Source organism: Chiroxiphia lanceolata, chromosome 17 (genome assembly GCF_009829145.1).
Source record: "Chiroxiphia lanceolata isolate bChiLan1 chromosome 17, bChiLan1.pri, whole genome shotgun sequence".
Classification (NCBI taxonomy): Eukaryota; Metazoa; Chordata; class Aves; order Passeriformes; family Pipridae; genus Chiroxiphia; species Chiroxiphia lanceolata.
In genome coordinates, this window is record NC_045653.1 from 5,102,526 (window position 1) to 5,129,366 (window position 26,841).

General features: G+C 42.8%; 1 protein-coding gene across 5 annotated transcripts in view; it reads right to left on the minus strand.

Moving 5' to 3' along the window:
- Positions 1-26,841, minus strand: part of RIPOR3 (RIPOR family member 3) — a 52,272-nt gene that overhangs the window by 12,189 nt on the left and 13,242 nt on the right. For 3 of the 5 annotated variants that reach the window (XM_032704735.1, XM_032704736.1, XM_032704737.1), the window contains 10 exons: positions 13,329-13,457; positions 9,725-9,871; positions 6,551-6,629; positions 6,149-6,172; positions 5,957-6,010; positions 5,081-5,230; positions 4,567-4,630; positions 4,118-4,161; positions 3,442-3,567; positions 1,303-1,448 (listed from right to left, as the gene is read on the minus strand). In XM_032704735.1, coding sequence (XP_032560626.1) covers positions 1,303-1,448; positions 3,442-3,567; positions 4,118-4,161; positions 4,567-4,630; positions 5,081-5,230; positions 5,957-6,010; positions 6,149-6,172; positions 6,551-6,629; positions 9,725-9,871; positions 13,329-13,429 — 935 coding nt within the window. In that variant the 5' untranslated portion in view covers positions 13,430-13,457. Of the gene's footprint in view, positions 1-1,302; positions 1,449-3,441; positions 3,568-4,117; positions 4,162-4,566; positions 4,631-5,080; positions 5,231-5,956; positions 6,011-6,148; positions 6,173-6,550; positions 6,630-9,724; positions 9,872-13,328; positions 13,458-25,530; positions 25,550-26,841 lie in introns of those variants that run through there. The other 2 variants (XM_032704738.1, XM_032704739.1) reach the window with 2 other exon arrangements.

The window sequence follows — 26,841 nt, forward strand, 5'->3', positions numbered from 1 at the left end:
GCAGCCAAACTCTGCTGGGTGAGTTTATTTCTCATTGACTTTGAGCAACTGACTCTGTGTGTTGGAAAATCATTTTCTGGTGCTGTGGGCAAGACACATTTTTCAGCCCAGTTGCAGGTACAAGTCAGCAGTAAATGTCAAGAACCACAGCATGCACAAGAGACATTCAAAAAACTGTGTGTTGATCAATAAAGCTTTTCTTTCCCCAGCCCCAGAAATGGAACCTGAAAGCTGTTTCTGCTTTTCCTGGAGAGAGCCTGGATCCCAGGTCAAAGTGGCCTTTCAAGAGGGTCCTTATAACAGAGGTGTGTTCAAAGGCCTCTTGGCCATGGAGGGCTGGGAAGAATCAAGGACTGCAGTGAGCCACACACAGAGGTACAAGAAAACAGTGCCTACTGTTTAACTGGGCACTTCACTAAGGGGCTGCATTTAATCCCTGGACAATAGTAAATGGAAACAGGTTAAAAAGGCTTGATTTGTTGTAGATGGTCCTTTCAGTGTGGAACAACAGTCCCATAAAGCAGAAACAACAGTACTACCTCAAAAACCTTGGTGAGTCTGGAGTGAGGAATAAGTTCCACTGCAGCATCCACAACAGTGAGAATTTGCTTTTAATAACATCAGTAATCCACTACAATAATCAATTTACACATTTAAATTATAAAACAATTTAATAAATCACAGGCACCATGACAATGCTCAGCTATTTTAAAAGCACATCTGTAACCAAGCTTCCCTGTAGTGCACAAACAGGCCTCGTATCCATAACTACTCAGTGCAAATATGAAGGTGCCAAGTTTTGGGAAAGCTTCATTTATAACAAATTGTGATCTGGTCAGAGTGATTGCTCTAAAATTTCAGCTATGTATTTTTTTTTCATTGTGCCTACAAGCTGCTACTTCCAGTTTCATTTCATCATCCTCAAGATTATTTTTCATATTTTATAGATGGACATAAATTGCTTGGAGCTGGACTGAATGCTCACTGTGAAGAGGGGTGAGCTAAGTAAGGCTCACTAAGGCTAAGTCAGCTCCCATGGCTATCCATGGCTTTGGTGAGAGCAAAGGAAGATCTGAAAAGTCATAGAAAGAGCTTGTGTCCTTTCCCCTGCCCTCCTGAGGACTGGTCCAACAGAGATCAGGCCCAGCAGCTGGGATGGCTGTGAGGAAGCACAAGGCTGTCATCTGTCCTGCACCTTGAATGGAGAGAGGACTGTGGGGTGAATGCTGCTCACTGACATACTTAAGAGCCTTTGATCATTTCCAATGTTTTCTAGCTTTTCCCATTGGAAGCTCTACTTACTTCCAGAGGACCTCCAGCTGCAGCTTGATGGTGCCCAGTTCAGTGATGTCCACAATGATGGCCTGAGGCTTGGTTGTAAAGAAGTTGATGGTGTCGCATGTCACGACACCAACCAGAATAGTGGCCAGTCCTCGCAGCTCTGTCACCTGCAGAGACAGACAAACACATCCAGCTTCATCCTACCAGACAATCCTCAGTCACCTGCATGGAAAGGAGAACACCCCAGGCTCAGATCTGCTCTGAGGCCCGTAACAAACAAAACACTGATACTCAGTTCTGGGCTCCTAAAGAGCTGTGAGCTGATATCCCCACAGGGAACAGTTCCCAGGGGGCTGGCAAAGGGGACACAGAGCTGCACAGCACTTCAGACAAGGGAACTTGTGGACTATGATTTTAAGAAAAATTAGTCTGTAATTCTTGCTCTAGTACTGGAACTATTTCAGCACCAGACTATTTCAGCTCTCAGTTGCCTAAAGGATCCAGAGACACAACTCTCTGCATCCTCTGTGACCTCCCTAACTGTCCTGAGCTCAGCAGGATCAAAATCAGAACTTGGGTCATTCTTTCCTCCAGCTCTGCAGGTGGTTCCAGGTTTGTTACTAATGCAGTCACAGGCCTGTGTTTTTCCCAGGCTGGCACTTGTCTTCTTCAGCTACTTTAAAAAAAAAAAAAAACAACCTAAATTGAGTATTTGCTATAAAACCATACTTCCAACTGAAGATCACATTGTTCTAGAAGTGCATGAAGCATCAGACTCAGCACAGAATTTTAGCACAAGTGCCTGAAGTCCACTTTGGAACTAGTTCCATGCCTACATCTCTTTTAAGAGCTGAAGTCGTGCTGCTGGGCTCCTCTTGGAACACTCTTTGGCACTCATCAATTTTCTTCTCTGTTTTTTTAAACCTGCTATATATTTGCACTGGGCAAAGATCACTAAGCACAAAGTGGAAAGAGCAGGAGGCTGTAGAGGACATTCATCAGTAGACTTTCATAAGCTGACAAAAAGAGTAAAACTATCATTGTCACACAAAGTAATACAGGTTTTAACAACTATTATGGGAAAACAGGGATCTGAATTAGCTTCTCACCTGATCTTCACTGTGCAGTGACAGTAAAAAAGCATGTTATAAGCACATTTCCAAAGGCAGTGCTGGTAAGATGCCAAAGAGTGTCTCCTGTGTAACCCAGTTCTTGCTGCCAGATAGGAGGAGAACACTGCAATAGCTGCTTTAACACAACTGCCAAAACCCCAAACCCTGCACTGGCACAGTTTCCCAGTAGGACAGAATCCAGCACAGCCTTCAATCTCAGCCCCCTTCAGGCTGACAGGAGTCACGCTGCAGGGTCCAGCCCACTAGAGATGCCAGGTTACAGTGCAAATGCTGCTTAAGGATTAATTCCCCCTGCAAGGGAGGTGTCAGAACCAATGCAGGGGCAGCTGCAGTGGGGCTGTGAACACTTCCCTCAGTGTCACCTACAGCTCACAGGCCACTGCACTGGTCCCTTACTGCTAAAGATGTGACCTTTTCCAAGGGATTTCTAAAAGAGTGTCAAAACTCTAAACAAAGATTTAAAGTACAGACAGTTTGCAGCAGCACATAAATGCCATTGGTTGTTCACAGATATGGAGCATCTCTGCAGTAAAACACAACAAAAGCAGCTGCACTGCACCCAGATAAAGGGAGGTTTGAACCCCACACTCCAAACACACACAGGTGCAATGGTATGTTTTCTATATATTAATTTCTCTCTTTCAGTAGAGAACAGAACTATTGGTACTACATATACATCTGGGTCTCCACATCTAGACTTCATCCTAGAAAATCCCAGATATTGATCTTGGATATTCTTTATAAAAACCCAACCAAACAAAAAACCCAAAACACAACCACGTCTACCAGACTCCAGAACAGGGGAAAGCAGATGCACTAATACAGTTACAAGTGCCAGGAGCAAAGGAAAATCAGAAGTACATGTCCCTTCACTAGACAGAACACGGATTAACTGCCATTTTTACACAGCTAGAAAAAGAAAACTATTTAAGAACTTTCAGAAACACTTGGTAGCTTAAGAGGTAAGAGGTAAGTGGCAGAAGACGTGTTAACCCACTCATTCCAACCCAACCATTATACACCACACCTTAATTTCAAACTTCTCGTGGAGATTGGGTATAAAAATCTTCTCCTCCTCATCCCATGTCTGGCTGTCATCAGTCTCGATCTTGCCTTTCAACCTCCATTTCTGGCGCCCCAGTCGCACAAACACCTGGAAACCACAAAGAGCAAAGGACGTCGGGTCAACATATCCCAGAACATTCCCTTCAGTCCCTAGGCCTCTCACTGTTCCAGTCTGGCAGGAGTGAAGCCATCCCCTTGATCACCACGCACTTGGGAACGTGGATAAAGCTGGAAGATTGGAGACAGGAATTCAGGATGCAGGTTTTAACACCTGAAGCAGTGCCAAATGCCATGTCCCACCCATTCAGAAGAGCTGCAGAACTACACTGCATTCCAAGTGTGGGGGTACTGGAACACAAGGCACACTGGAATTCATTGGGAGCTGTCACAGGTAGGAGAGCACCCAGTAAGACACTAAGGTGCATTCAAATGATGCCAAGGGCAGCCTTCCAAGAAACAGGCAGCCACTGCTACATGATTCCAGGGTAACCTGAAGACAAAGCACTGTTCCCATCACAGCAGTGGGTGTTTTTATCACCCACTGCTCTCATCCTACATGTTCCACCCTTGCTCTCCTGTTCCTCTATTGCAAACTCACACCAGGAAAGTAAAGGACAATTAATTGCTTTATACTGCACCTCATACTGGTCCCCCGGGCAGAGACGTGCAAAGCCCACCAGCCCTGAAAAGAGAAGGAAAACTCCTAATACTTGTAGAGTTCTACAAAGCCCCCCCCCCAAAGCCTCAGATTGCAATAAATCAAGTGGTTCTCTGGCCAACACCCCTCCTTTCCTCAGCTCTGTGCAGAAGCTATACCACGAGCCCAAGACACTCTTGAAAGGACAAAATTTAATAGAGCTGAGGAAAGAAAGTTTGTCAGCTTTTGTATTCAGATAGACAGTACCACTGCAGAATTGTTTTACAGCTCTGAAGCAAACAGGAGTTTGCCAGAACTCTGTTCAGGGTATCATCCAGCAAACCAGTGGAAGCAACTGGCATTGAATAGCTGGACTCTCAGTGGATCAGATTGCTACCTAGACCACAAAATCAACTGATGAGTCTTGAAGGAAAGAGGAAAGGAACTTACCTTTCATCTTCACGTGGAACTCTCCCAAGTGGACCTCCAATGCCCCCTCTATGAAGCACATGTCCTACAAGAAAGGCTGCACAGTCATCACAGCTGCAAAGCAGTGCAGAGTAGCACCTTCCCACATGGGCCATTTTCTTTAGAGGACTTTGGCCCTTTTATTATTTTAAAGGACACACAAACATTTTCACTAGTGGAGGCAGATACAGAGTCCATTCATACTACTTTTAAGACAGACAATCTTCCACAGAAGAGTGGAACTGCTTCAGCTGACCACTCTCAGTTATGTTCCATTCCTTGTTTTGTGAAAATAGAAAAGCTTATTCCTCCTACAATTCTCATCCCATGCCTCCAATGGAAGTCATAATGGACCCCAGTATTAAAGATTTTTTATGTTATGTATTTTATACACAGTTTTTAACCCACACCATTAAAAAAAAAAGCCACTAGCAAGTCCTAGTACATTTTTTGCTAAGAATTCAGGTCTTCATTACAAGTGTGTGATATTTCCTACCTCTGTGCACTCTTGGAAGTTCTTGTAAAGCTCCACTAGACTCTCTCTGGAGGCTTTGGTGGAAGGGGACAGGGAAAAGGCATGTTTCATGTTAGTGGCCCCATCTCGCAGCCTGCACTGGATACAATAAGCTTCATAGAGTTCTTCTACCTTCAGGATTTGGAAGATGGGGAAAGAAGGAACCAAAATTACCTTGGCATAATTTTAAGAAGTTTTGGAAAGGAATATCAGCATCTTTCCTGGCAAAAAAACCCCAACCAAATCCCTCTGTCAGAGCATTGCAGGGTGCTGCAACTCCTGCATTTTACAGAGTGCTACAGTTTGCTTTTCAATATCCCATGCTTTTTTCAGGAATACAATTAGCTCTGCTATTACCAAAGTAGAAGACAAGGAGTGGAGTAACACTTTTCTCATGAAAAATTTGCTTGCAGAGCAGGAAACCAATTCCTTCAATACAGACTAAGCCCCCTCCACCATTAGCTATGCCAGAGGAGAGGTTCCAGTCCTTTGGAAGCAGCTGGCAGACAGCAGACACAAACTCCACAGAACTGCCCCTTTGGCCCCTCGTGAGAAGGGGAGGGAAGAACATGTCAGTGTTCCCAGAGCAACATTTTCTGAATAAACTGGCAGAGTGTGCAAACTGGTTTCACAGGAAAACTCAGGTTGGGTCGCGCCCAACATTCAGCCTGAATAGAACCATTCAGGAAAATAAATAAATAAAAACCCCCTCCTTCGGTACAAAGAGTGGCTGCAGCTTTCAGAGAGTCCCCAGCATCATTCCCCTTCAGATGAATTATAATCAAAGTGGTTTCCATTTAGCTAAGTCACTTACAAAGCAGTGTGAGCCTGACAGGTACAAGGTATGAACCCCCTTACCTTGCTTATGTGAAACTCTAATTTCCTGATGTATCTCTCCACAGAGCGGATTTGCTTTTGAAGAGGGGAGACAGAGAGAGAGAGAAGGGGACTTGAGAAATTATTTCCTAAACATGTCTGTAAGTTACACAGCAGACACATCATCCATTTTTCTCTATTTGCAGCATTTCCTCTCATCCCCCATAGGCTCACCTTATCCAGGTCGTAGTAGAAAGCCTGAAAGAGAAATGGCAGAGGCTGAAGAGGAGAGCACGTGTATTTGTACCTATTAATGATACTTTCATATGTACTGCAAGACTCACTACCTTAAATTGCACTAAATTGAGATTACAAACATTGACCACTGAGCAGACACAAGGAGATACCATCCCAGTAAAGAAACAGGATCTGAAAAACACTGCTGGATGTTGAAGATGAGAAATTTCCAGTTAAATTCTCACATCTAGGGCTACCTTCCTTGGGAAATTGCTGATTGTGATGCCTCACTGGATCCCACCTCAGCATTTTAACTGGAAAACTCCTGAGAGTCCCAGGTGGGAGAGAGCATCTACTTTTGTGACTTTATTTAAGTATTTGACATTAAAAAAATCTTACCAATCTGGAGTTCCTTTTTGTATCTTTGTGTCGACCAGAGAGATAATCTAATTCAGTCTGATGTGCTTCCAGGTATTCACTGGAGAGAAAGAAAACCCACTGTTAGATTCCTCTGGCACATTCATTAGAAATTCTTTGGGGAGGTGTTTTCAGCAGAATGTTATGAAGCAACTTCCTTCTCCAGAAGACTTCCCTTGTTTTACTCTCTCGAGATGTGAATGGCTACAGGGACATGGGCCAAGAGATGACAAAGGCTGCTTTCCATAGACAAATACTTGTTCTGACCCTAGAGGAACATCTGTACCCCACAAGTACCAGAAGATGGTTACTGTCACCCAAAATTTAAAGATGCTTTACATTAGGAATCCTCCTGACTCCTTTTCCTCTGACAAGGTGTGGAGTGCTGCAGTGCAATACAAGGCCAGTGTTGCTGCATGAGTGTACACAGCATATACACATACACACTGCACTCAAACCTTCACAGGTTCTTGTTTCCCTTCATTTAAAATAAATCATTCAAATGAAAGATGGGCTTTATCCTAGAACTTGAGGCAAAACAAAACAGACAGTAGAGCTGGTAGCACTACTAAAGGCAAGAAGAAAGGAGGGATTAGGAGAATAGCAAGTTCCAACACATAAACCAGCTCACAGATCTTTTCAGATTTCTCTGACTGTTCCTACCTGAACCTTTCCTGTCAGTTCATTTGTTGAGAAAGTCTCTTCTGCAGTTACTGAGGAGAAAGAACCAACCCCATCTTACAAAGAATTGCAATATGGAACACTTGCCCTACAAACCCAAGCTCACAGAAGTGCTGCCCAGGTAAGGAAAGGCAGATGCCATCAGTGTTTTAGCAAACAGAGCTCAATACCACATCGAGACAATTCCTTGATGCAACCATTACTTTTTCCAGAACAAGACCTATTTTGCAAGGTGTGAAGCACTTGGTGCCAGTTGGCTTCTACAGAGTTACTTGCACACGTGGGCTGTGCCTTAGGACTTTCCACAGGGCCTTAAACTTTTTCTGCTGAGACCATCGTCTTCCAACTTTGCTTTTAATACAGAGCAGACTTAGGTAACTTTTTCCTCTTACGTTTAAGAGGGAGCAAGAGTCACCCAGTAAAGGCTACATTATTAGACACAGGCTCTGAGCAGTCAAAATAACCTCATTTTAGACAGCTGCACTTACTCACATTTGCTTTGATGCATTTCATTTTCTTACTGTTTCAAAACCAGTTCCCCCAAGACACCCCATGTCTCCAGCATTCAGCTGCCTGCCCTTAACATTTGCCCATTGACAGCTCAGTGCAGAAGTAGCCAAGGCTGGTGACAGAAAAGTGTTCACTTACCTTTCAGAAAAGCTTCATCACTTTTAGATTTAAGTATGTTGGAATTACCAGCCTGATGAAATGGCACCCAGATGGTTAACAGAATAAAGAGTTATTTTCTATAGCTATAAAGAAACAGGCATGTAAAAACATGTTCTGCACTAAAAATCCAAGTCACTCCAGCACCAAGTGGACTTTGTCTGCATCTACTTAAAATTTGGACTTTGCATTGCTATTTGATACAGTTGTTTTCTGTAGGTTACTTCAGTCAATTAGTTGCTACTCAGTTTTGGCAGGAGGCTGATCCTATGGTATTCACTGCAAAACTGGGAACAAATTCTGATTCACTTTATGGTTTCTCCTCCCTAAGCTCTGATAAATTCTAAACTCTGCAAAAACATTTGGTTTCATAGTTTCTTTTAAATCTAAATCCTCTAATAAGACGTTGGTGGATATTTTTAGGGCTAAGACTTCATAGCCTTTTATTGGACTAAAAATGTGACACATCTGACTTTACAATGCATTATTACAGTGCATTTTATGTTCTTTGCTTAAGAAAACAAACTCTGACCAAAATTAATACAGTAGCAAAATTTTGGGGACAGCAGCAACACACGTGAAGGAACTGTTAGTAGGATGCCAGCAGAAAGAGCTACAGGGTTTACACATCCAAGAAAAGGTATTTTATCTTCTGATAGGAGCTGCAGGGTGTAATTGAAGCTCTGTGATAACAGATGGACCCATCAACATCAACTGTAATGCTTTAAGATGTGCATTTCTGTGTTACAAGACCTGGGGACTCCGTTGAAGGCAGAGCAGTGTCGGTCACCCAGGGAGGCACAACCCTTGTGGGCTGTCTCTGCTCACCCATGGCCTGTTTGCCCGTTCAGCACTGAACAATATCAGTGTTCTCTGAGGTAACTGCCACCTTCCCCAAAGCCACAGGACCCTGAATTCAGGCTCCCAGCCCACCCTTTGGTCCCCACTGTCTGCTGCAAACACCCCACACCAGCCAGACAGAGCCAATAAGCACAACTGGTCTCTTGCCTTTACACTCCAGTCTGCCCTGATGCAGCAGTGGCTGCACAGTCCACCCTGATAAAGGCTCTGAAATAATGCCACATTTACAGCAAAGTAATGTTATTTACATTTCCATAAGGAGATGGAGCTGTACTACAGCTCTGCTTCATCACCTTGACACAGCTGAAATTTTCAGGTGTACCTGCTTAGACTGCCCTTACAAGACACCCAGAGATGACTTTTGAACTTCAGACTATAATTCCATTAAAAGAGGGTGAAAAAAAAGAAACAAAAAGCCACCCTGACACCTCCACCCCTCCTAGAATAGCTAATTGTGCAAGTGCTCCCTTATTAGTACAGGGACAATAGAAATGGTTGAGGAACCAGCCTCCCCACTGTGTCTTTGCAGGGCATACTCTCACTTGCACTGGATTTTAATTCAGCTTTTTGAGTCAAAGCAAACTGCACACACTTCCCTCTCCAGAAACTTTCTGCCAAGCACTGCCCAGGCCTGGCTGTCCCATCCCTGCCCTGCCACCCTGCATGCTCTGAAAGCCTCCCTTCCTCACAGGAGCTCAGCTGCTCCCCAGGAGATGGACAATCTCCCCACTGAGTTCCACCTGTCCCTGGGGAAAACAAAAACATCAGAGCACTTTGCTTGCAAGCAGACTGAGAGTGAATAAAACTTGTTTTACAAGGTCCCCAGTCAGTGTCTGGGGAAGTCACCACACATGTTTAGAGATGCCAGATGGAGACAGAGCACAGTGACAGACAGACTTAAGCAGCATGACGAGGTGAGGCAAATTGCAATATTTAAAAAGTCCTTACTTAAGTCCTTTCTTCAAAGCTTCAAAAATTTTCTTCACCTGCAGTGGCTTTGGATCCCAGATCAGTGCCCCCTTCTGCAGGGAATTATAAGCCTTGGGGGGTTTCAGAGACATCCTTGATCTCACCGAGCTTCTGCTGAGAGACTTGCTGTAGAAAGAGAAAAGAAATACAGGGAAGATGCAAACCCCATCACCTGGGAGAAGGGAGATGCCTAACCCACAAAGCTTCCAGGCTGCAAGTTGTATGTCCAGCTCCATAGACATTTACTCAAAGAACAAAGCCCTTGGACACACAAGGAATACTTTCACAGGTGACATCAGAAACTTCACACTGCTGGCAACTGCTCAAGGTCTGACTGATGAAGCTCACCTAAAAACCCTTAGCAACAGCCATTCCTCTGCCTGCACTCCATCCTTTTAAACCATGGCTCAGAGCCCCACCACGGTTTTGAAAAGCAAACTACCCAGCCCAGATTGCATACAAGATAGAATCATCAAGGTGTACTTTCAGCATCTAAGACCTCACTTAATTACTTCTAAAAGGAGCTACAAAACCAAAATGAAATATTGTTTCTAAGAGAAGTCCCACACAGGATTTTTTGTGCCAAGCTACAGAGTGAGAACACTCTGAGCCATTACTTATATATATATATTTACATCATTTAAACCAGAAAAGGAGCTCTCTGCAGATGATTCCTGCCTGGTTTACCTCTATCTATACATTCCTCTAAGTCTTGGCTATTTTTATATAGTTTTGTTGATAATCCCTGTAAGTCAAACTTTCCCAATCTACCAAAGCAAACCAAACCAATTGGTGACTCTCAGAGAAGCTTTCTACCTTCTCTCCAATCTCTATCCTAAATTCAACTCACCTGGAGAAATTACCAACTTTAAAAGGCTTAACACTTAACCACTGGCTGGTTTAAGTTCCAGGCATGTGACTGGAGGCCTAAGGAGATTATTGAGCTTGGTGATTAAAGCCCAAACCCAACACACCTGAGAGCTGTCCCTGCTCCTATCATAGAAACACTTGAGTAACCACTTTAATTATCCTCATCCTAAATTTCCACTTGACTCCATTTTTTAACATATGTTCTGCAAAAAATCTGATAAATTAGGTGTTGCCAAACTTTACTGGATATTTGATTTCTTCACTACAATGACTATCTTAATTTTTTATGATGGCTTAATGTAAAGTGTTAATTAACCAAACCATTTGGAGCTCAGGTTACCTATAACAAGGAACACAACTCTTAAATTAGAAACTTACATTAATATTACTTTTCTTTATTAAGATAATGAATCTTTGAGTATTCCATGTAAAGTGAGAGGGTTCCAGCAGGAATAACACTGGAAGGGACAGTCTAGCCAAGAACAGCAGTTGAAAGAGTCTCCTAGAAGGCTCATCACTTAAAATCTTTTCATGCTAATAAGAAATAGCATTCCATGAGTTAGAGTACTCTCATTAGCAAGATACCATATAGAACAGATAACTTCTGTATTTTGAAATTAAACAGACCAAATTACTCCTGGGTTTTGTTTCATTTTGGAAAGTAAAGGACTTTGAAATTTACCTTCAGATTCTTGGACTGCGGATCCTAAATTCAGGAAATCATTTCCCTTCAGTTGGAAGTACAGCATCTAAGTACTGCATCCAGAGAGGCTGGGATTTCAAACTCCCCCTTTTCCTCAGCATCTCCCACTGACTGCTGTAGCCCATAGGAGCACTCAGGTAAGAATCTCATTTTCACACAATTCATACAGAAGTTCAGTGGCTGATGTGGGCCTGCAGGGCCCAGTAGCTAAAAGCTGGATGCTGTGTTGGATGCTGCTTTCCCTTGTGAACTTCATAATTTCAGTATCAGATTTCCCACTTTATGGATAACAGTAATAATATTTACTTCCTGTGGAACCCATTGTGGAGAAATACGAAGTCGTGTGTCTGACTGAGAGGCTCAAAAGGAAGTTGCTAAAGGAAAGCAAAAGTATATTTAGCATCTGCTTAAGAATGTCCATGTGGACCTGATTTGTGTGTCATCCATTGGACAGACTTTGCACAGGGCCCCTGCAAGCTCCTTCTGTGTTTTGCAACAGTGCCTGAGGGAGAGATAAGTTAGGAAAGGGTGATTAAAAAATGCTGGGGAAAGCTCTCATGTTCACTGGGCTGTGACTGAGTGTCTAGTACACAAATCTTCCTTATTGCAGTGATTCCTGAGCAAAACTGTCTGTCTAAACACTTACATAATGAAAAGCAACATCTTAAAAATGCATAAAGAAAGGCATTTGGTTAGAAAACCTTTGCAGCAAGAAGTAACAGGATAACCTGAAGGGACAGATGAACTCCTCTGTCTGGAGCACTCATACCCCTGCTGCAGACACAGCTGTTCAGCACTGCTCCTGGTAGAACCTTTCCCTGCTAGAACTCCCACTCTGCACCTAAGCTCAAGTCTGTTTATATCATTTGAGAGAGTTTTTCTCCAGATATTAGTGATTGGTGTGATTTTAGATGTCTGATCTTTGCTTGGGGTAATATTAATTTTCAGTTTCCACAACAAATCAGTTAATTCAAATTGAAGAATTCTTGATGGCATCACAATCACGCTGGGATTTCATTTTTTGCTCCTACTTTACCATGCTGTGTTTAACTAAAAGTTTGATTCAGTCATTTGGTTCTTTGGTAAGATATTTCATTACATGAGTCAGGTATTTTCCTGATACATAACAGGATTTTTCTGAGCACAATATTCCTAGGGGTATATTTCCCAACACTTCTGTATGATACTGCTAAATGATTCCCTTTGGTATTATTTTAGCATGCACTGGCAGTCATATTAATTTTACATTTATGTATCATATCTGCTAAAAGCGCTCAACAGGCTTTACAGGATTGCTAAATTCAGAAAAAGCACTTCTAGTGGAAAAGCTGTAGTTACCTACACAGAGCAGTGCTGCCCAACAGCTTGTGAAAAGCAAAATGGGAAGATCAGTGCAGGATGGTTTAGCAATTACAGAGCCCAGCTGAAGGCTGGGCTCAGCCTTGGCTGGATTATGGACTGTTACTGAGAGCAGTGGGTTTGCAGTGGCCTCCTGGCCTGTTTGATTCCTCCCTTCCTCTCCCCTGTGGCACTGCCAGAACACAGCCCTTCCTCTCATGAAATGCTGCTCTGCTTCAGTAACTCAGCAGGATCTGAGCCAGCTCCAGTGACAGACATTGCCAGGACTCACCATTAGCATCCCCATCTTTTTAAAGGTCTAGGAGACTTTTGATTACCATAACTACTGAGAAGGCTTTAGTCAGACTACATCAGTCACTATTTGGCTGCTAGCAGGAAGGGTTGCAGCCCTTCATTTTTCCAGAAGAAATGGACACTATTAACAGTTTGATCCATCACCTCTGTAACCCAACAATCCCTGCAGTGCAGTGTGCAGAGCAGCAAGACAGTCTGGGGTGAAGTACAGCTGTTCATCAGTGAACCATGACAACACTCAGTAGTTTTAAGATGGAAATTAAGGAATGACATCTCCTCATAGCTGCCTTAGGTTAAGAACTCCATTCCCAGCCTGCTGCCCAAAGGATCAGGTGCTTTGCTGTGGATGTTACTTACGCCAGTTTTCTGCTTTGCACAGTGCTGAACCCAGTGAAGGAGCAGCTCCTGCTGATCCCACCCCCATCACCAGGGGACACAAAGGTGAGTTTGACCGACATGGTTCCCAGTCAGGGAGTCTGTTGGCTTCTGAAATAAAATACAAAACCAGATGAGTCAAAACCTTCTTGGCAGTTCAGGCTTGTGCTGCTGCAAGTGTTGAGCTGCATGGAAGCGGAAAGTCAAAACAACAGACAGAAGAATAACCTGAAAAAAAGGACTCATCTGCAAATCCTGTTTCCTCTGTTGCCATCCACTATACAATTAATGAGGGATTGAACAGTCTAAAATGAAATCTCTCATGCCCTCTTCGATTTCTGATTGATTTTACAAACTCACTATGCAAAAGCCAGAATAGCCTCAATTCACAGGCTCTCTACATTTGTGATTTTTTTAAAAACCCTGTAATTGTCCCACTGCTTCAGGAGTCCAGGCCAACCAGTGTATTTCCAAATCAGTATGGATGCCAGAACAATACTTAAGCTCCAGACTTAGTGAGGTCCAAAAAGCAGTTCCTTGCATGTGTGCAGAGCCACACTGCAGTCAGTGGTAGGACTGGCTGAGTGTGGTGCTTAAACCCAAGGCAGAAGTCTGGTTTCAACAGTATATTTCAGGTTCATGCTCCTCCTCTGGCAGGGTTTCTCTTGGATTGCTCTCTTGTTTTCCATCAGTCAAACTCTTTGGCTTTCTGGAGAACTGTGTTTTCTGCCATGTGTCTATAGGATCCAAGTCACAATATAAGTAACAGACATATCCTTCAAAGCAGCTGTAGAAAATCACCCGGACAGTTCATATACAGAAAAATTCCCTTCCTTCCCCCCTCAAGCTGGTGTAATGTAAACACCACAACTGAATAAAACTGAGTCAAACAAAAAGCTGGAGTATGTATTTGTAGGGAGAAGTACAAACTCCAACAAAGTGCTCTCCATGGCCATGCAGATGTTTGTCCCATGTTACAGTGTGCCCTGAAGAACAGCGAGCTCTGAATCCACCAGTGGATGCTCCCTCTAGCATGGCTACCATTAGTCACACAGAAGGCCAGAAATGGCAAGATAAGGCTTTTTCCCTGGCTCTGCCACTAATCTGGAAAGCAACCTCCTCACTGCTCCTCCAGAGTGCCCATGAGAACTGAGTGGTTTGATGTACTTCCCGAGAGGAACAGGGTTGGAGGGTGTTTTGCTAATTTGCTATTCTACAAGTGCAGGAATTACTGCCAGTGACCAAGGTTAGATATCATCATCTCCCAAAGCAGGAACAGTTGTCCTGGATTTCCAGAAGCAGAGATCCTGCAGTGAGACTGACTGGTCCAGGAGAAGCCACTCAGTCAATTCCCTGGGCTGAGGTCTAAGACTCTCTGTCTGTTCTATGGGCTGTGCCAAGCTCCTGAAAACATCTGGGAAAAACAGGCAAAACATTTTAGAACAAGATGTGAAAATGATAAACTTGAGCCAAACAGCTGCCTGCTTTGCAAGCTCACTGGTTTGTCAGAGGTGCTGAGCATGGCAAGGTATTTTACATCTCAGAGGATCAGAGTCCATGTGACTCCACAGCCTCAGTAGTATCCATGGAAATCTGTTACATGGAAAATGTAGGTGGGTCTTAATCACCTTTTAATCAAACCTTTTAATCAAGCACTTACATACTCCTCCTTTGAAAAGATCCTCCTTAACACCCTTAATCAGACTTTGTACTTGCATCATATCACAGCTGAAGTTTCAAAATATTTTCCATTCTTTCCTCTAGTTTTCAGATGTTTGTAAGTCTGTGAACTGTCACCCCATCAAAAGGATCATTAGCCTGAAAAAGCATGCAACTTACTGAAAAATGTAATTGCATAACAAGCTGTTAAAGGAAGAAATAAAAGGAATAGCCTCATGGTTATTGACCACATCCCTCAGCAAGGCTAAGCCAGATTCCCAGGATCTATTTGTTAGCTCTTAACCTGGGAAACTTAGTTCATGGCTAAAAGGGAGGAAGAAAATGCAGGAGCAGCTTGTCAAATTTTATAGGACCCCTAATGCCTGCATGGACTGACAGCCTTTGGAGCACCTAGATATGGAACAAACAAAACCAGGCAGGCCCTTGGCAGGGAAAAGAAAGCAGAAAATGATGAGAAGACTCCTGAAGAAAATTCTGTGGCACTGAAGTTTAGATGTGAAGGATTATGTTGGAAATGTACACACCCCCAAAACTCAGTTGGGGAAAGAAATAAATTGTTCAAATTGCCCAGACTTGATTCTGCTGCCACATGTGTGTTTATAAATCAAACGTAATTCTGGACTTGAAAAGATGTACTGTGGCAAATCAGGAGGAGTGAGAGATGACTTGGGCCTCACTTGGACACGGCCAAAAGCATTTCAGCTCCTCAGGGTCATTTGTTTTCGTGACTGCACAGAGCTCAGTCCCCGAGGCCACTGACCGTGTCACCTTCTGCTCTAACACAGCTACTCCCCAAAGCAACTCACAGGCACATTTTCCCAGTTCCCCAAGAGCGAAGGGAATTTTAATCATGTTAGGAAAGCACCATTAGAGGGGTTATCTTTCTTACTCTGAAATAATGTCCACAAAGTCAAATACCTCTTGGTACACACCTATACATATATTTTTTGTAGTGACCTAGAAATCTGACAGCTCCCTTCACGCTTCTGAGCAGAAAACCATAAGTTGGATGTCAAGACAATTTATTTATAAGAAAGACTTATAAATGCAGTTGTTTAAACAGAGGGTTTTTCTAGCTGGAGTGACTGAATGAAGTGCTGAGCTATGTTACAAGTGCCCCTGAGAAAAAGCATCTGGACACATCTCGAATTCTACCCGCCTTTAGGGCAGAAATAAATCAGATAAGGACCCCCAACAAAGCTCAGTTCAAATCTGCCTCCTAACCTGTAAGCTCTGCTGTGCAGGCCAGTGTCTCCAAATCTCATAAACACAGGGGTTATGCCCTAGGGGGCAGAGGAACTTCCTCCCTTTTACTCCTCCCAAAAGCATAGAATGCAAGGACAGTAGCTGGGCAGGGGCTGGCATATGCAGAGCACAAATATATCAGGCTAAAATGAAGGGGTCTATTGCCAGGGGCAATGAAACACCAAACTACTGGAAAAATCATGGAGTCTTGAAAAATTCCTATAAAGCTGGTGAGTCTCAACCACACATCTCAACTGCCAGGGGCTCATCCACTCAAATGTTTTAGTATCAGTTTTGTATGACTGAGCCTTCAGGTCTCAGAGGGGCATTTTTAATATAAATCAAAAAAGGGGTTTTTTTTCAAATTAAAGGAGTAGGTTTGTTTGCCCCTGTTTCGATGATTTGCCATAACAGACTACTGGCATTTAACTTTTGGTGTCACCAAGTATTCAGGCATGTAGGGCCAAACACTGGGGCTCCTGTGGAGCAGTGAGGACACACAAGCTGCGTGTTCTGCTCTGTCTCTGTTAGTTTTAGGATATTCCTCAAGCCAAATGACCTTCATCCTTTACAAACAAAAAACTGGGGTCTGTTTGTGTTTATGGCTAAACTTTTCCAGCCCTAGTCACAACTTTAATTGTTTCTGGGCACAATGGTTTCAACAATTTTATGAGGAAAATATGACTCACTGACTTCTTGCAAAATATTTCTTCTTGTGTTTTGTGCTGTAAATGAGTAGCCATGTTTTTGTGTCAGTATGTCCGAGAGGTTCACTTGAACTTGGTGAACTGCTGCTACACTAAAGAATTTGTGTTTCCTTCAAGTTTGCAGTGCTCCAACTGTGAATGAGCACTTGGGTTGGAGACACACTCTTTCTCCTGGTTGTGTGTTTGCAGAAACCATCCCAGATTTCTGCTTCCCTCAGCTCATTGTGGGCACACATGGAGCTGACAGCCTGGACAGCCAGATCTCCCCAGTGGGGCAGTACCTGCTGCTCACTGCTCCAGTAAACTATTAGTCACTATAGAAAATAAACACAACCACAGAGAAGCTACCAGTTGTTAATAACTCCCCTTAGTGGGTTTCTGCACAGCAGAGGACATGGGTTGATTGCAGAGTTGCCACACAGAATCTACATCTTTCATAGCATGGTTTTATAAAATTCACTTTAGGACAGCCAAACAAACTCACCAATAATGTGTACTGGGTCTATACCATCTCCACTGAAACTCAGTTTTCTCTGTACGTGACCAAAATCAGCAGTGATTAAGCAGATGAAAATTTAGGGCCTTTAGAGACATTCTCTGGGCCTTAGAAATGAGCTGTGTTTCCAAATAATTATCTGTTGTTTCAAAAAAAACTTCAGTCAAAGGTGCTGGAGTTTTTCACTCCACTTCCCTGAAGTTCTGATAAATTCTACCAGAATAACTGTTTTGCTGCTACAATTGCACTGGCATCGGGGGTTTTAGCTGATAGAAATATATGTGTTGCAAAGATTTAATGGGTGGAAAGGCAACACTAACAATAATTACACCAGAAAATTTCTACCGTAAGTCAAATTTAAGACTGATTTTGCAAACCCAGCTACATTTGTCTCCCACTACATTGATGTAATCAAAATTATTTTTCTTCTTGTTGTTTATTTGAGAACGATGGAATTAACTACCCTTTCCAAATGCTGCTGATGGGTGGTACCCAAACACAGGCAGCAGACAATGGCATTTGTCTTTCCTGCCACTGATAAAGAAAAATCAGATTGCCACAGTGTCTTCAGTACTGCCAAACATCTGGAGCAAAGTCTCAGGGCTGCTCTGGGCTTGAACCACTGAAGCTTTTTGTGCTTTGAACGTGCTGTTGAACAAGCTGGAAGTGCCTAGACCTTGGCACTTCCTCTGCAGCAGCTGGACATCTAAAGAATCCAGAGCATTAAATGAATGAAACTGCTGAGGTGTGATAACATCCTGACTCAGCCCCCATCACTCCAAAGGTAGGTGTAGTGAGCTGACTGAACAAGGAGTGACCTCTGGGCACAGCAGTGTTGAATCCACTGGGAACATACACACTGTATTTAATCTTTGCTCTCGAGCATTCCTCCAAAAACCCGCTGACCTCAGTAGCAATGTCTACTGTGCTGGATAAACATTCCAAATTTATCATTAAAACCCCTTAAATGTTAAGCATTTTTGTACAACTGTTGGACAAACATTCTATTTATACACTTATTGGCGGAACTGGTTATTTTTCTAGAGAAGAAAAATCATTTGAATTAGGGAGACAGTGCCCTTGCTCTCAAAATACATCTCAAAATAGCCATTTTAACACAACATTACATGCAAATAGGGATCCTTTCTTCAAACAAATCCTGTCTGTGGAAAGAAGTCACAGCACAAAGATTCAGAGCACAACCTGAAAGGTTTTATGTGCTTCACTTGAACACAGGAATTCTGACTGCAGGGATCATTTCTGTACAACTGCTGTCTCACACCAACACATATAAGCTGTAACTAGTCCACCACACAGGCAGGGGAAGAGCCACTGCAGATACAGATATGGAAAATGGATGTTTGATATTTAGCTTTTCTCTGGTAAAACAGATTTGTGAAAATGGAGGTAAGGGAGACAAACAGCTGCCCGTGATGAGCTTTTGGAAATTTCTCCCTCGGTACTTTTATCATTCATCTCTGAGATACTAAGAAGTAAATTTTATTGCCCTTCTTCCACAGAACTTCTTGACCCAAAACTGTTTAACTCAGATTATTAGATGGGCCCTTTATTTTGCACCAAACTTACATCTGTCAGGTTGTATTTTGAAAATCTCAAATGATTCAGGAATATAATCCCATTCTCGAAGGTACTTTAGGCTCTTAGGAGCTGGTTAATTGATTCTTAATAAGAATTACATTCAGAGCACACATTCTTTAGAAAGATGAGTCTTCAGTGTGTAACTCACTTTAGCACTTCTGTAGATTTTATCCAGGCAGATTCAACTCTTGAATATATATTTAAATACTGCATATCTGCCATACTTTTCTCCTGGCCAAACTCAAGCCATTAAAAGAAAATCAGATAAACGGCTTTGATCCAAGTTATTGCTTTAGTCATTAGGCCCTTCCATGGGTCTAGGCCAGCTTCTGGAAATGAAGTCCTGGAGCCCAGGTTTCCTAGGCAGCAATACATTTAAATATCATCAGCTGCTCTCAGACAGGTTCTCCTGTGCTGGAGGTTGTGTCTCTGATGGACCCATTTCTAGGGTGGTGCTCTGAACACAGGACTCAACTTCCAAGCCCAGGATGAGCTGCTATTCAAGTCTGTGATTCAAAATGTTACAGTATTTCTGATCCCTTTCCACCTTAGCACACAGCTCCAAGTTCTATTCTCAGTGACAGTGTGCACATCCAGAGGAAATTCATCAGCCATCTATTCCAGATTCCCAGTAGAATCCAGCAGTAGAAACTGGCCTGACTCAGTTAATGACCTGGAATCTATTTTTCAAGGCCTGATGTCGGGGTTCACTTTGTGCCTCCCACCAGCAGCAGCACCCAAAGCACAGAGGGGACCTCAGCACGGAGCCTCCCCACGGACTTGGCCCTTTCCCTCATGGAAATCTGTCACTTGGAACCACAGTTGGCTGTAAATCCCACCGTGGCATTTGGCAGTGCTGTGATAAGAAAAGAAGCAGTGATTGTATCTAAGCAAATCCTGTTTTCCCCCCTTTGCCAGCCCGAGGCATATCCCCAGGGCCACGCTGCATTTCCATGCCTGTGTCACAGCTCTTCCAGGTGCTGGGAGGCTCCTGCAGGGAGTTTGGCTTTCCTCCTGGGGAAGGCATAGGACAATCCACCCATTACCAGCTGATTTAGGAGCACAGGCCCTGCTGCTAACTCCTCTGGTTTCAATTTCCAACTTGATGACAAACTTGCAAGCCTGAATCCGGGACTCAGGAATGTGGCAGGCTCCACAGGCTGGCCTGACTTGCAGCTTTCCCAGCGTTGGCAGAATCTGAGTCTGCAGTTGGCTGCACTGTGATGAATCCTGAAATCCAAATTCCTGATGGGAAGAAGCAGATGGTGCTGAGAGAGAGCAGTTTACAAGTGATGAACAGGCTCTTCCATTTCTGACAAAAGAAAACTTGTCTATGCACTGAGTCCCACCAGTGCTGGCCTTGGGAGGTTCCTTCTTCTTAATTATGAGCCCCAAGGATCACTCTTCTCTAATACACACCTCATTCTCCTTGTTTTCCCCAATCTGTGCCTGAATGAGTGTTACAAACAGACTTATTAGGTGTGATCATGTCTCCATCCATCCATCCTTCTAATGCAGGAGCCCATTGCCAGGTTAATTATGAAATAAGGAAGGTCCTTTATCTCAGCCTTAGGGCTGTGGAGAGTCCCAAGGCTAAGCCTCAACAGAAAGCACCACGATGGAGAGATAAATGTTTTGATTACTACACTGAGAAGAATATATTAACCAAATCAGACAACAAACCTCCAGTAATAGTGAAATCTGATCTTCAGCAGTATGTGGGATGTAACTTGCTATCTTCAAAAACTGAATCACAATATCCCAGTGCTTGTGAAGTGGGACAAACTCTGTCATTTACCTGTCTGATCAGGAAAATTGTCCCTTTATTAGGAATTAAACCATTAAGTCCACTCCCTATGGCAACCTTAGTTTATTTCCATAAATGTTACCAAGACAATCTTGTGCCACAGAAATAATAAAGTTGTTAAGTTAGGATCAGTATCCCAAAGAACACTGGAAAAAGAGGAAGAATATACCAAATGTCATAAAAGAGGGAAATAGATGAGACAAAAGGATTATGCTTTAAAGCCAAATAATTTCTTAAGTGCTGAGTAGACATACAGTTAGTTCCTTTCAAAGTCAGTATTTCCAGACCTGGCTAGTGAATCTTGGTACTTATCTTAAGATAATGAAAAAAGGTGTATTTTTTAGAAGGAGATATCAAACTCAAGACAATTTAGAATGTCTCTCATTGGCCAGCTAACAACTGCAGAGTCAAAAAATGACTTGGTGTGTTGGAACATTTTATCTAGGCTGAATTTATTCAGTATCTTCTAACACAGGCTTGAAGTCATTATATTTTCTAACAAATTAGGGTAGCTGTCATAGCAATCCTAACACTGTGTTCTGCACTGATGTTCCCTTTCTCTAGACACTCCACAAGCATGTAAACTTACTTGTGGAAAAAAACAAGGACTTTGAATATATGTGGATATATCTGTACTTTCCCCTTCACTTCTTACCAGTTCCTAACACACATGCTCTGACATTCAGGGCCCACATTTTTTATGCTGTTATTCTCTGCTTTTATTTGGTTTGGGCTTGTTTTTAATGAGGTGAACTTTGCACAGCCCAACTTCAGCTCCTATAAAATTTGTGTCTTAAATGGCCAGATTTAGGGATTTTTTCTCTGGAAAGAAAAAGCCCTACATACTCAGCACGGAGCTGTACTTGGAACCAGATGTCTGACCCCCTTTCAACTGAACTAATGAGGACAGGAATCTGGTCAGGAAAACTTCTGTCTAGGTTTTGACTTTGGAATTATGGAAAGAGTACTGCAAAGACTCCATGCTTCCACTTAAAGGAAGGGGAGGAGGATGGAGATTCCATTGATGAGGAAAGTTTGCACTTCTGCACTGGCTTGAAGGCACTTCCACCCCAAAGGCCTGTTCATCCCAGTGTCAGTTCTACCCTTTAACTCACACAAGAGTCCCACAGAGAGCAGGCAGAGCCTCAGGGGACGTGAACTGTGCAACTCTGTTCAAACCAGTCTATGTACAGAAGCCCAGGGTTTGGCTCTGTGTCACCTTTGCATCTGGCAGGTGTGAAAGGACTCTGCTTCTTTCAAGACTTCTGCAAAACATAAAGTAGACTAATTATTGAGGATCAGATGCTGTGAAAACCATAACTTTTAACAGAAATCTGACTGAACATGAACATTTTTAAACTAACTTTGCCCTCCAGTGTGTTTTTAAAATACAAAGTGTCTCCTGCTGTTAGTTCAGAAAGGTTTTTAGGACCATCGTTTCTCTGCCCAATCTTGCTCCCAGCAAAGTCACTGGGAGCATTGCCATGACATGATGAACAAGACCTTTGAGGTCATCATTTGGCACTCCAACTGGAAAAATGCATTAGTGTGGCTTTCTAGAGAAAAGATGCATCAAAGTCTCCCTCTGGTTCCTATCTTAAGCTTCTTTAAAAAAAAAATGATTCTTGATTTGTCTTTCTGTGTTCTTCATCATTAGGTTCCTTGTGGCTTAGAGGGGGTTCCTTGCACTGAGCCACAGCAGCAAAAAAGAGGCTTGTGAGACACAGTCATTACATGCAGAGGAAACTGGGTTTAGTGGGGCCCTAGTTCCCCTGAGGACCACCATAATATAAATTATTAATAATAAAAATAAACATTGGCTAGCTTGAACTTCTCTTCATTCCCTCAGAGCTTATTTTTGTGACAGAATTAGCTAAATAAAGCCAACTTGAAAGAATGTTTAATTGCAAACTATCCAAAGAAAACAAAATGGAACTAATTGGTTCTTAGATATTAAACATGCAAAAGGAGATGGCTTTGGAAACAGCTGAAACACTAATGTGTACTGGGATACAAATGGTGAAGTAAGCAGTTAAGCAAAATGCAGCCTAAACTGGACCACATTTACTTTTAAACCAGATAGTCAAGTTTTGTCAGTCTGGTCCTGCCTAGGAGACAGCTTTGTTTCAAGCCTAAAAAGAATTACAGCAATAGTCTCTGAAAATTATAAAATCAGAAGAGCCAAAGTTGTGTACTGACTTCTGGACATCATTTGCCCAGGAAACACTACATAATCTACAATGCTCATAACTTCATGGAGTGCCCCTTAAATCTATTCCAGCCTAAAGAAGGCATTTTAGCAGACACAACTGTTTCAAGTGGTTTTTCTAAAGCAGTTATTTTCTGGCAAGTTGGGTAGATGTGTCTGACAACACATCTCCAAAGGAGAGTGGTGGTGCCTTCCATCAGAATAACTGACTGCAGATCTGCCTTGGCCTTTGTAAACTGCCTTTCTTCAGCCCTGTGTTTTTGTTATTGCTATTTAATTCAAATATTTCACAGTCAGCAAATAGAAGGAATCTCTTTGGTCATGTGAAAACTCCCTCTTCATATTCTTTAAAGGTTAAATAGTTGCCATACTTATTTCAGCAGAATTTCTAGCAAGACCAGGAAATGATATCTCTAATATACTGAAGTTTATAAACAAGAAAAAAAAACCCTCTACATTAGAAAGGAGCAAGAAGTAGGTAAGTTATAATCAAAATCATACAGTAAAAATAATTTAATATATTAATTAGTGGTAGAAGAATTTTTCTCTGGAGGATCACTGTGTGCAGTGAAATCAGACTGGTGCTCAGCCATTGAAGGGGCACTGTCTAATCAGCCACATGTTTACCTTCCCACTTATCAATAACTGACAGTAACAAGACTTCTGCCAGAGATAACAGACTCCTAGAAATGCCAGGCCCCCCTGCAACACCCAGCCCAAGCACACCAGAGCTACTCGCTGGAAAAAAAATGCAGACAACTGGAAGTGCTAAGTAGGAGCTGCTCAGCAGGATCAGTCAAGATCAAACCACTTCAACATTTAGGCCAAAAGTTAATGTAGTTTTAAGGTCCCTTGAAATGCTGTGAATATCATCGACAAACACGGCAAGAGTCACTCATGAAAATGCATTTCAGCTCTGTGCACAAAAAAAAAATCAATCAGCTCTGTCTCAGACTCCTTCAAAGACTGTGAACCCAACTGTTTGTTCCCTGAGGACTCAAAGCTTTTACTGCAACTAACACATCTGCTTAGTGTTTCCTACTTTTCAGCATCACAAGGATTTTTTCTTAGACCTTGGACTGGTTTACTCAGCATCTATGTGTAAGTACCAAAAAAAAACTCCAACAGAAGAAAGAACTGAGGTCTCCTGCCAGTTTGTTTCTACCTCCCTCCCCTAAAGACACAGGCAATCCTGGCAATAGGAGTATTCTTATAGGGGTGTTTAGCCAGCATAGCTGTATCTGTATGGGTTTCATTATTTCACATTCCTCTTAGTGCTCACAGCCATGCCAGAAACTTTGAAACACAGATCTACACAATTACACAAGAAAGCTTTGTTGGTTTAAAACAACTACTACAGTCTGAAAGGTATTAACAGCCTACAGATCATGAAAAATCCTTCACTGTGAACACTGTCTATCTGTACTACCAGCACCTCACTGCTATTCAAATATTGCTGGTGTTGACTACAAAACTTCCCCTAGAATGAATGTAGCAACCTGGCAAGACTGTGCTTTCTATCAGCACAGTTAGAACCGTCCCTCAGACCTAAACCAAGGAGGACTAACACATGCAGAAGTTTGCTGTGCACTATAACTATAGGTGACTCTATGTATTTCTACACATGCACCTTTTGCTAATGCAGGCTCAATAGTAAAAGAATCCATTTTTCACAGTCCTTACCCAAATCAGCTGAGGGCAGGAATCTGTCATGGATACAGCTGGAGAGAGGGGCCTGTTACTGGTGGCTCAGACACTACAAGGACTTGGCTGGTGCAGATGTGCTGCTGTGAAGCATCAGGGGAAAGGGTACATTGTATGAGCCTGCAACACTGCCATGCCAATGTAGCTGCAGAAGCTTTTCATGCCATCTGTCCACATCATTAAAAACCCTCAACTGAGACAAACCTACAGCAGTACTACATTTAAGCAGTGCAGAACAAAGGTTAGTGTGGCTGCGTGGCAAGTGTAGAACTACAGTTCCCAGTTCTTAAAAAAAATCTGTGTGTAAGTCCTCCCTGCCTCATAGAACAGGACTTATTTTTGTGATGCAGATTGACTTAGTCTATATTACCTGAATCCTATTACTTACCCATGAGCCAATTATCAGAGGCCACTCCTGCAGAGTAAGGTTGTGCCTCTGGACAAAACCCATAAGAAAGTTCTCCTAGTTTCCTTCCAACATGGCAGGAGTGAATTGTGATCCTAATGCACACGCTGACTCAAGAGTGTGAAGACTCTCACCCAAGACTCACAGTATCAACCAGTTCACTGAACATACTGATCCTTAGTGCATCAGCTCCTACTGCCCCAACAGAATGAGGACAAACAACAGCCACCTTCAGAATGTGGTGTGGAGGGAAGTGACAGCTTTGCATTGTTCTTGGAGCTGCAGAGATGGAACACAGAAATGGATGGTCAAATGGCTTGTCCACACTCACACTGCTTAATCATAGAGTCAGAGAATATCCTGAGTTGGAAGGGACCCTCAGGGATCATCAAGTCCAACTCCTCCTTGACTGATAATTTAAGGAGTCCTGGTAGTGGATGAGAACACCAGTGAAGAACATTAAATTCAGGACAACCCACAGGCAAACCAGTTAAATCTCAGTATTGTGATGACTCCAGTGATATCAAAGGCATTACATGTTACTGATCTGCCTTTTTGGCATCAGAGAGGCCTGATTTGTAAAAGAGATAATCCTCAGCATCCTGCCAGATGGGCCTGAACCGATGGCAGCAGTGTCTGAGATGCTGAAAGCTGCTGTGGGCAGTGACCAGCCTGCCCATTAACCAGGAACCATGGCTGGCTGGAGAGGCAGGAGATAGAACAGGATGTCCCTGGGATGTTCTCTGTCCCCTGGCAGCTTTCCTACACTTGCAATCTGACCCTCCAACCATCAGCACATGGACCATTGATCTCATGAACTCACATTTGTGATCCTCCACAGAACTGCCATTCAGAATACACAGGCCAGAGAACTTCTGGCAGAAAGTCACTCTTGGGTGATCTTCAAAATTCAGAAATGGCCATTCAGATACAAAAACATGTTGACAAGTGATTCCAACAATACACTAATTCAGGTCCAGAATTAAATCCAGATTCTGACACAGTTACAGCAGCAATGGCACTCACTGCATTCAGTGTTCTAATAGAAAAATGGTGTTTTGCTCCATATGACTTGGCTCACTCGAGAGATATTTACAGTGAGACACAGTTTTACTGTAGTGTAAAGATAATTTGACAATTACAGGTCAAAGTATACTCACTTATTGCTTTAAATGAATCTAAAAGCAGTCAAACTCATACACAAATGAGGAAAGATTCTTCATGTTTCCTACAGCTCTGAAGAAAACAGACACAGAAATTATGTCTGGACTGGAGGTCTCACCAGAACACGCAGTATATGTTCTCATCCTAAGCCTTCTCCTGCAGAGCATGAACCCCTTACACTTGTGGGTTTGTTCTTCAATAACCCAAGCTCAGGTAATTTTGAGACACTTTGCACTGCTACCTAAATGTTTTGCACTTCTGCTGTTTGTTTGCAGGCGGCAGGGATGCCTGTGATTTTCTAAGGTTATTTAAATTCTCTATTTGTTAACAAATTACACTGGTTGCACAACACATTGGCATGTGAACCCTTCAGAAAAAGGGAGAGGCACAACTGGGCCTCAGTGGAATTGGGAACAAGCTCCAGTGAGTTCAGCAGAGTTACACAAAGGCCAGCTCTATTGTCTTGTGGCAGTTGTGG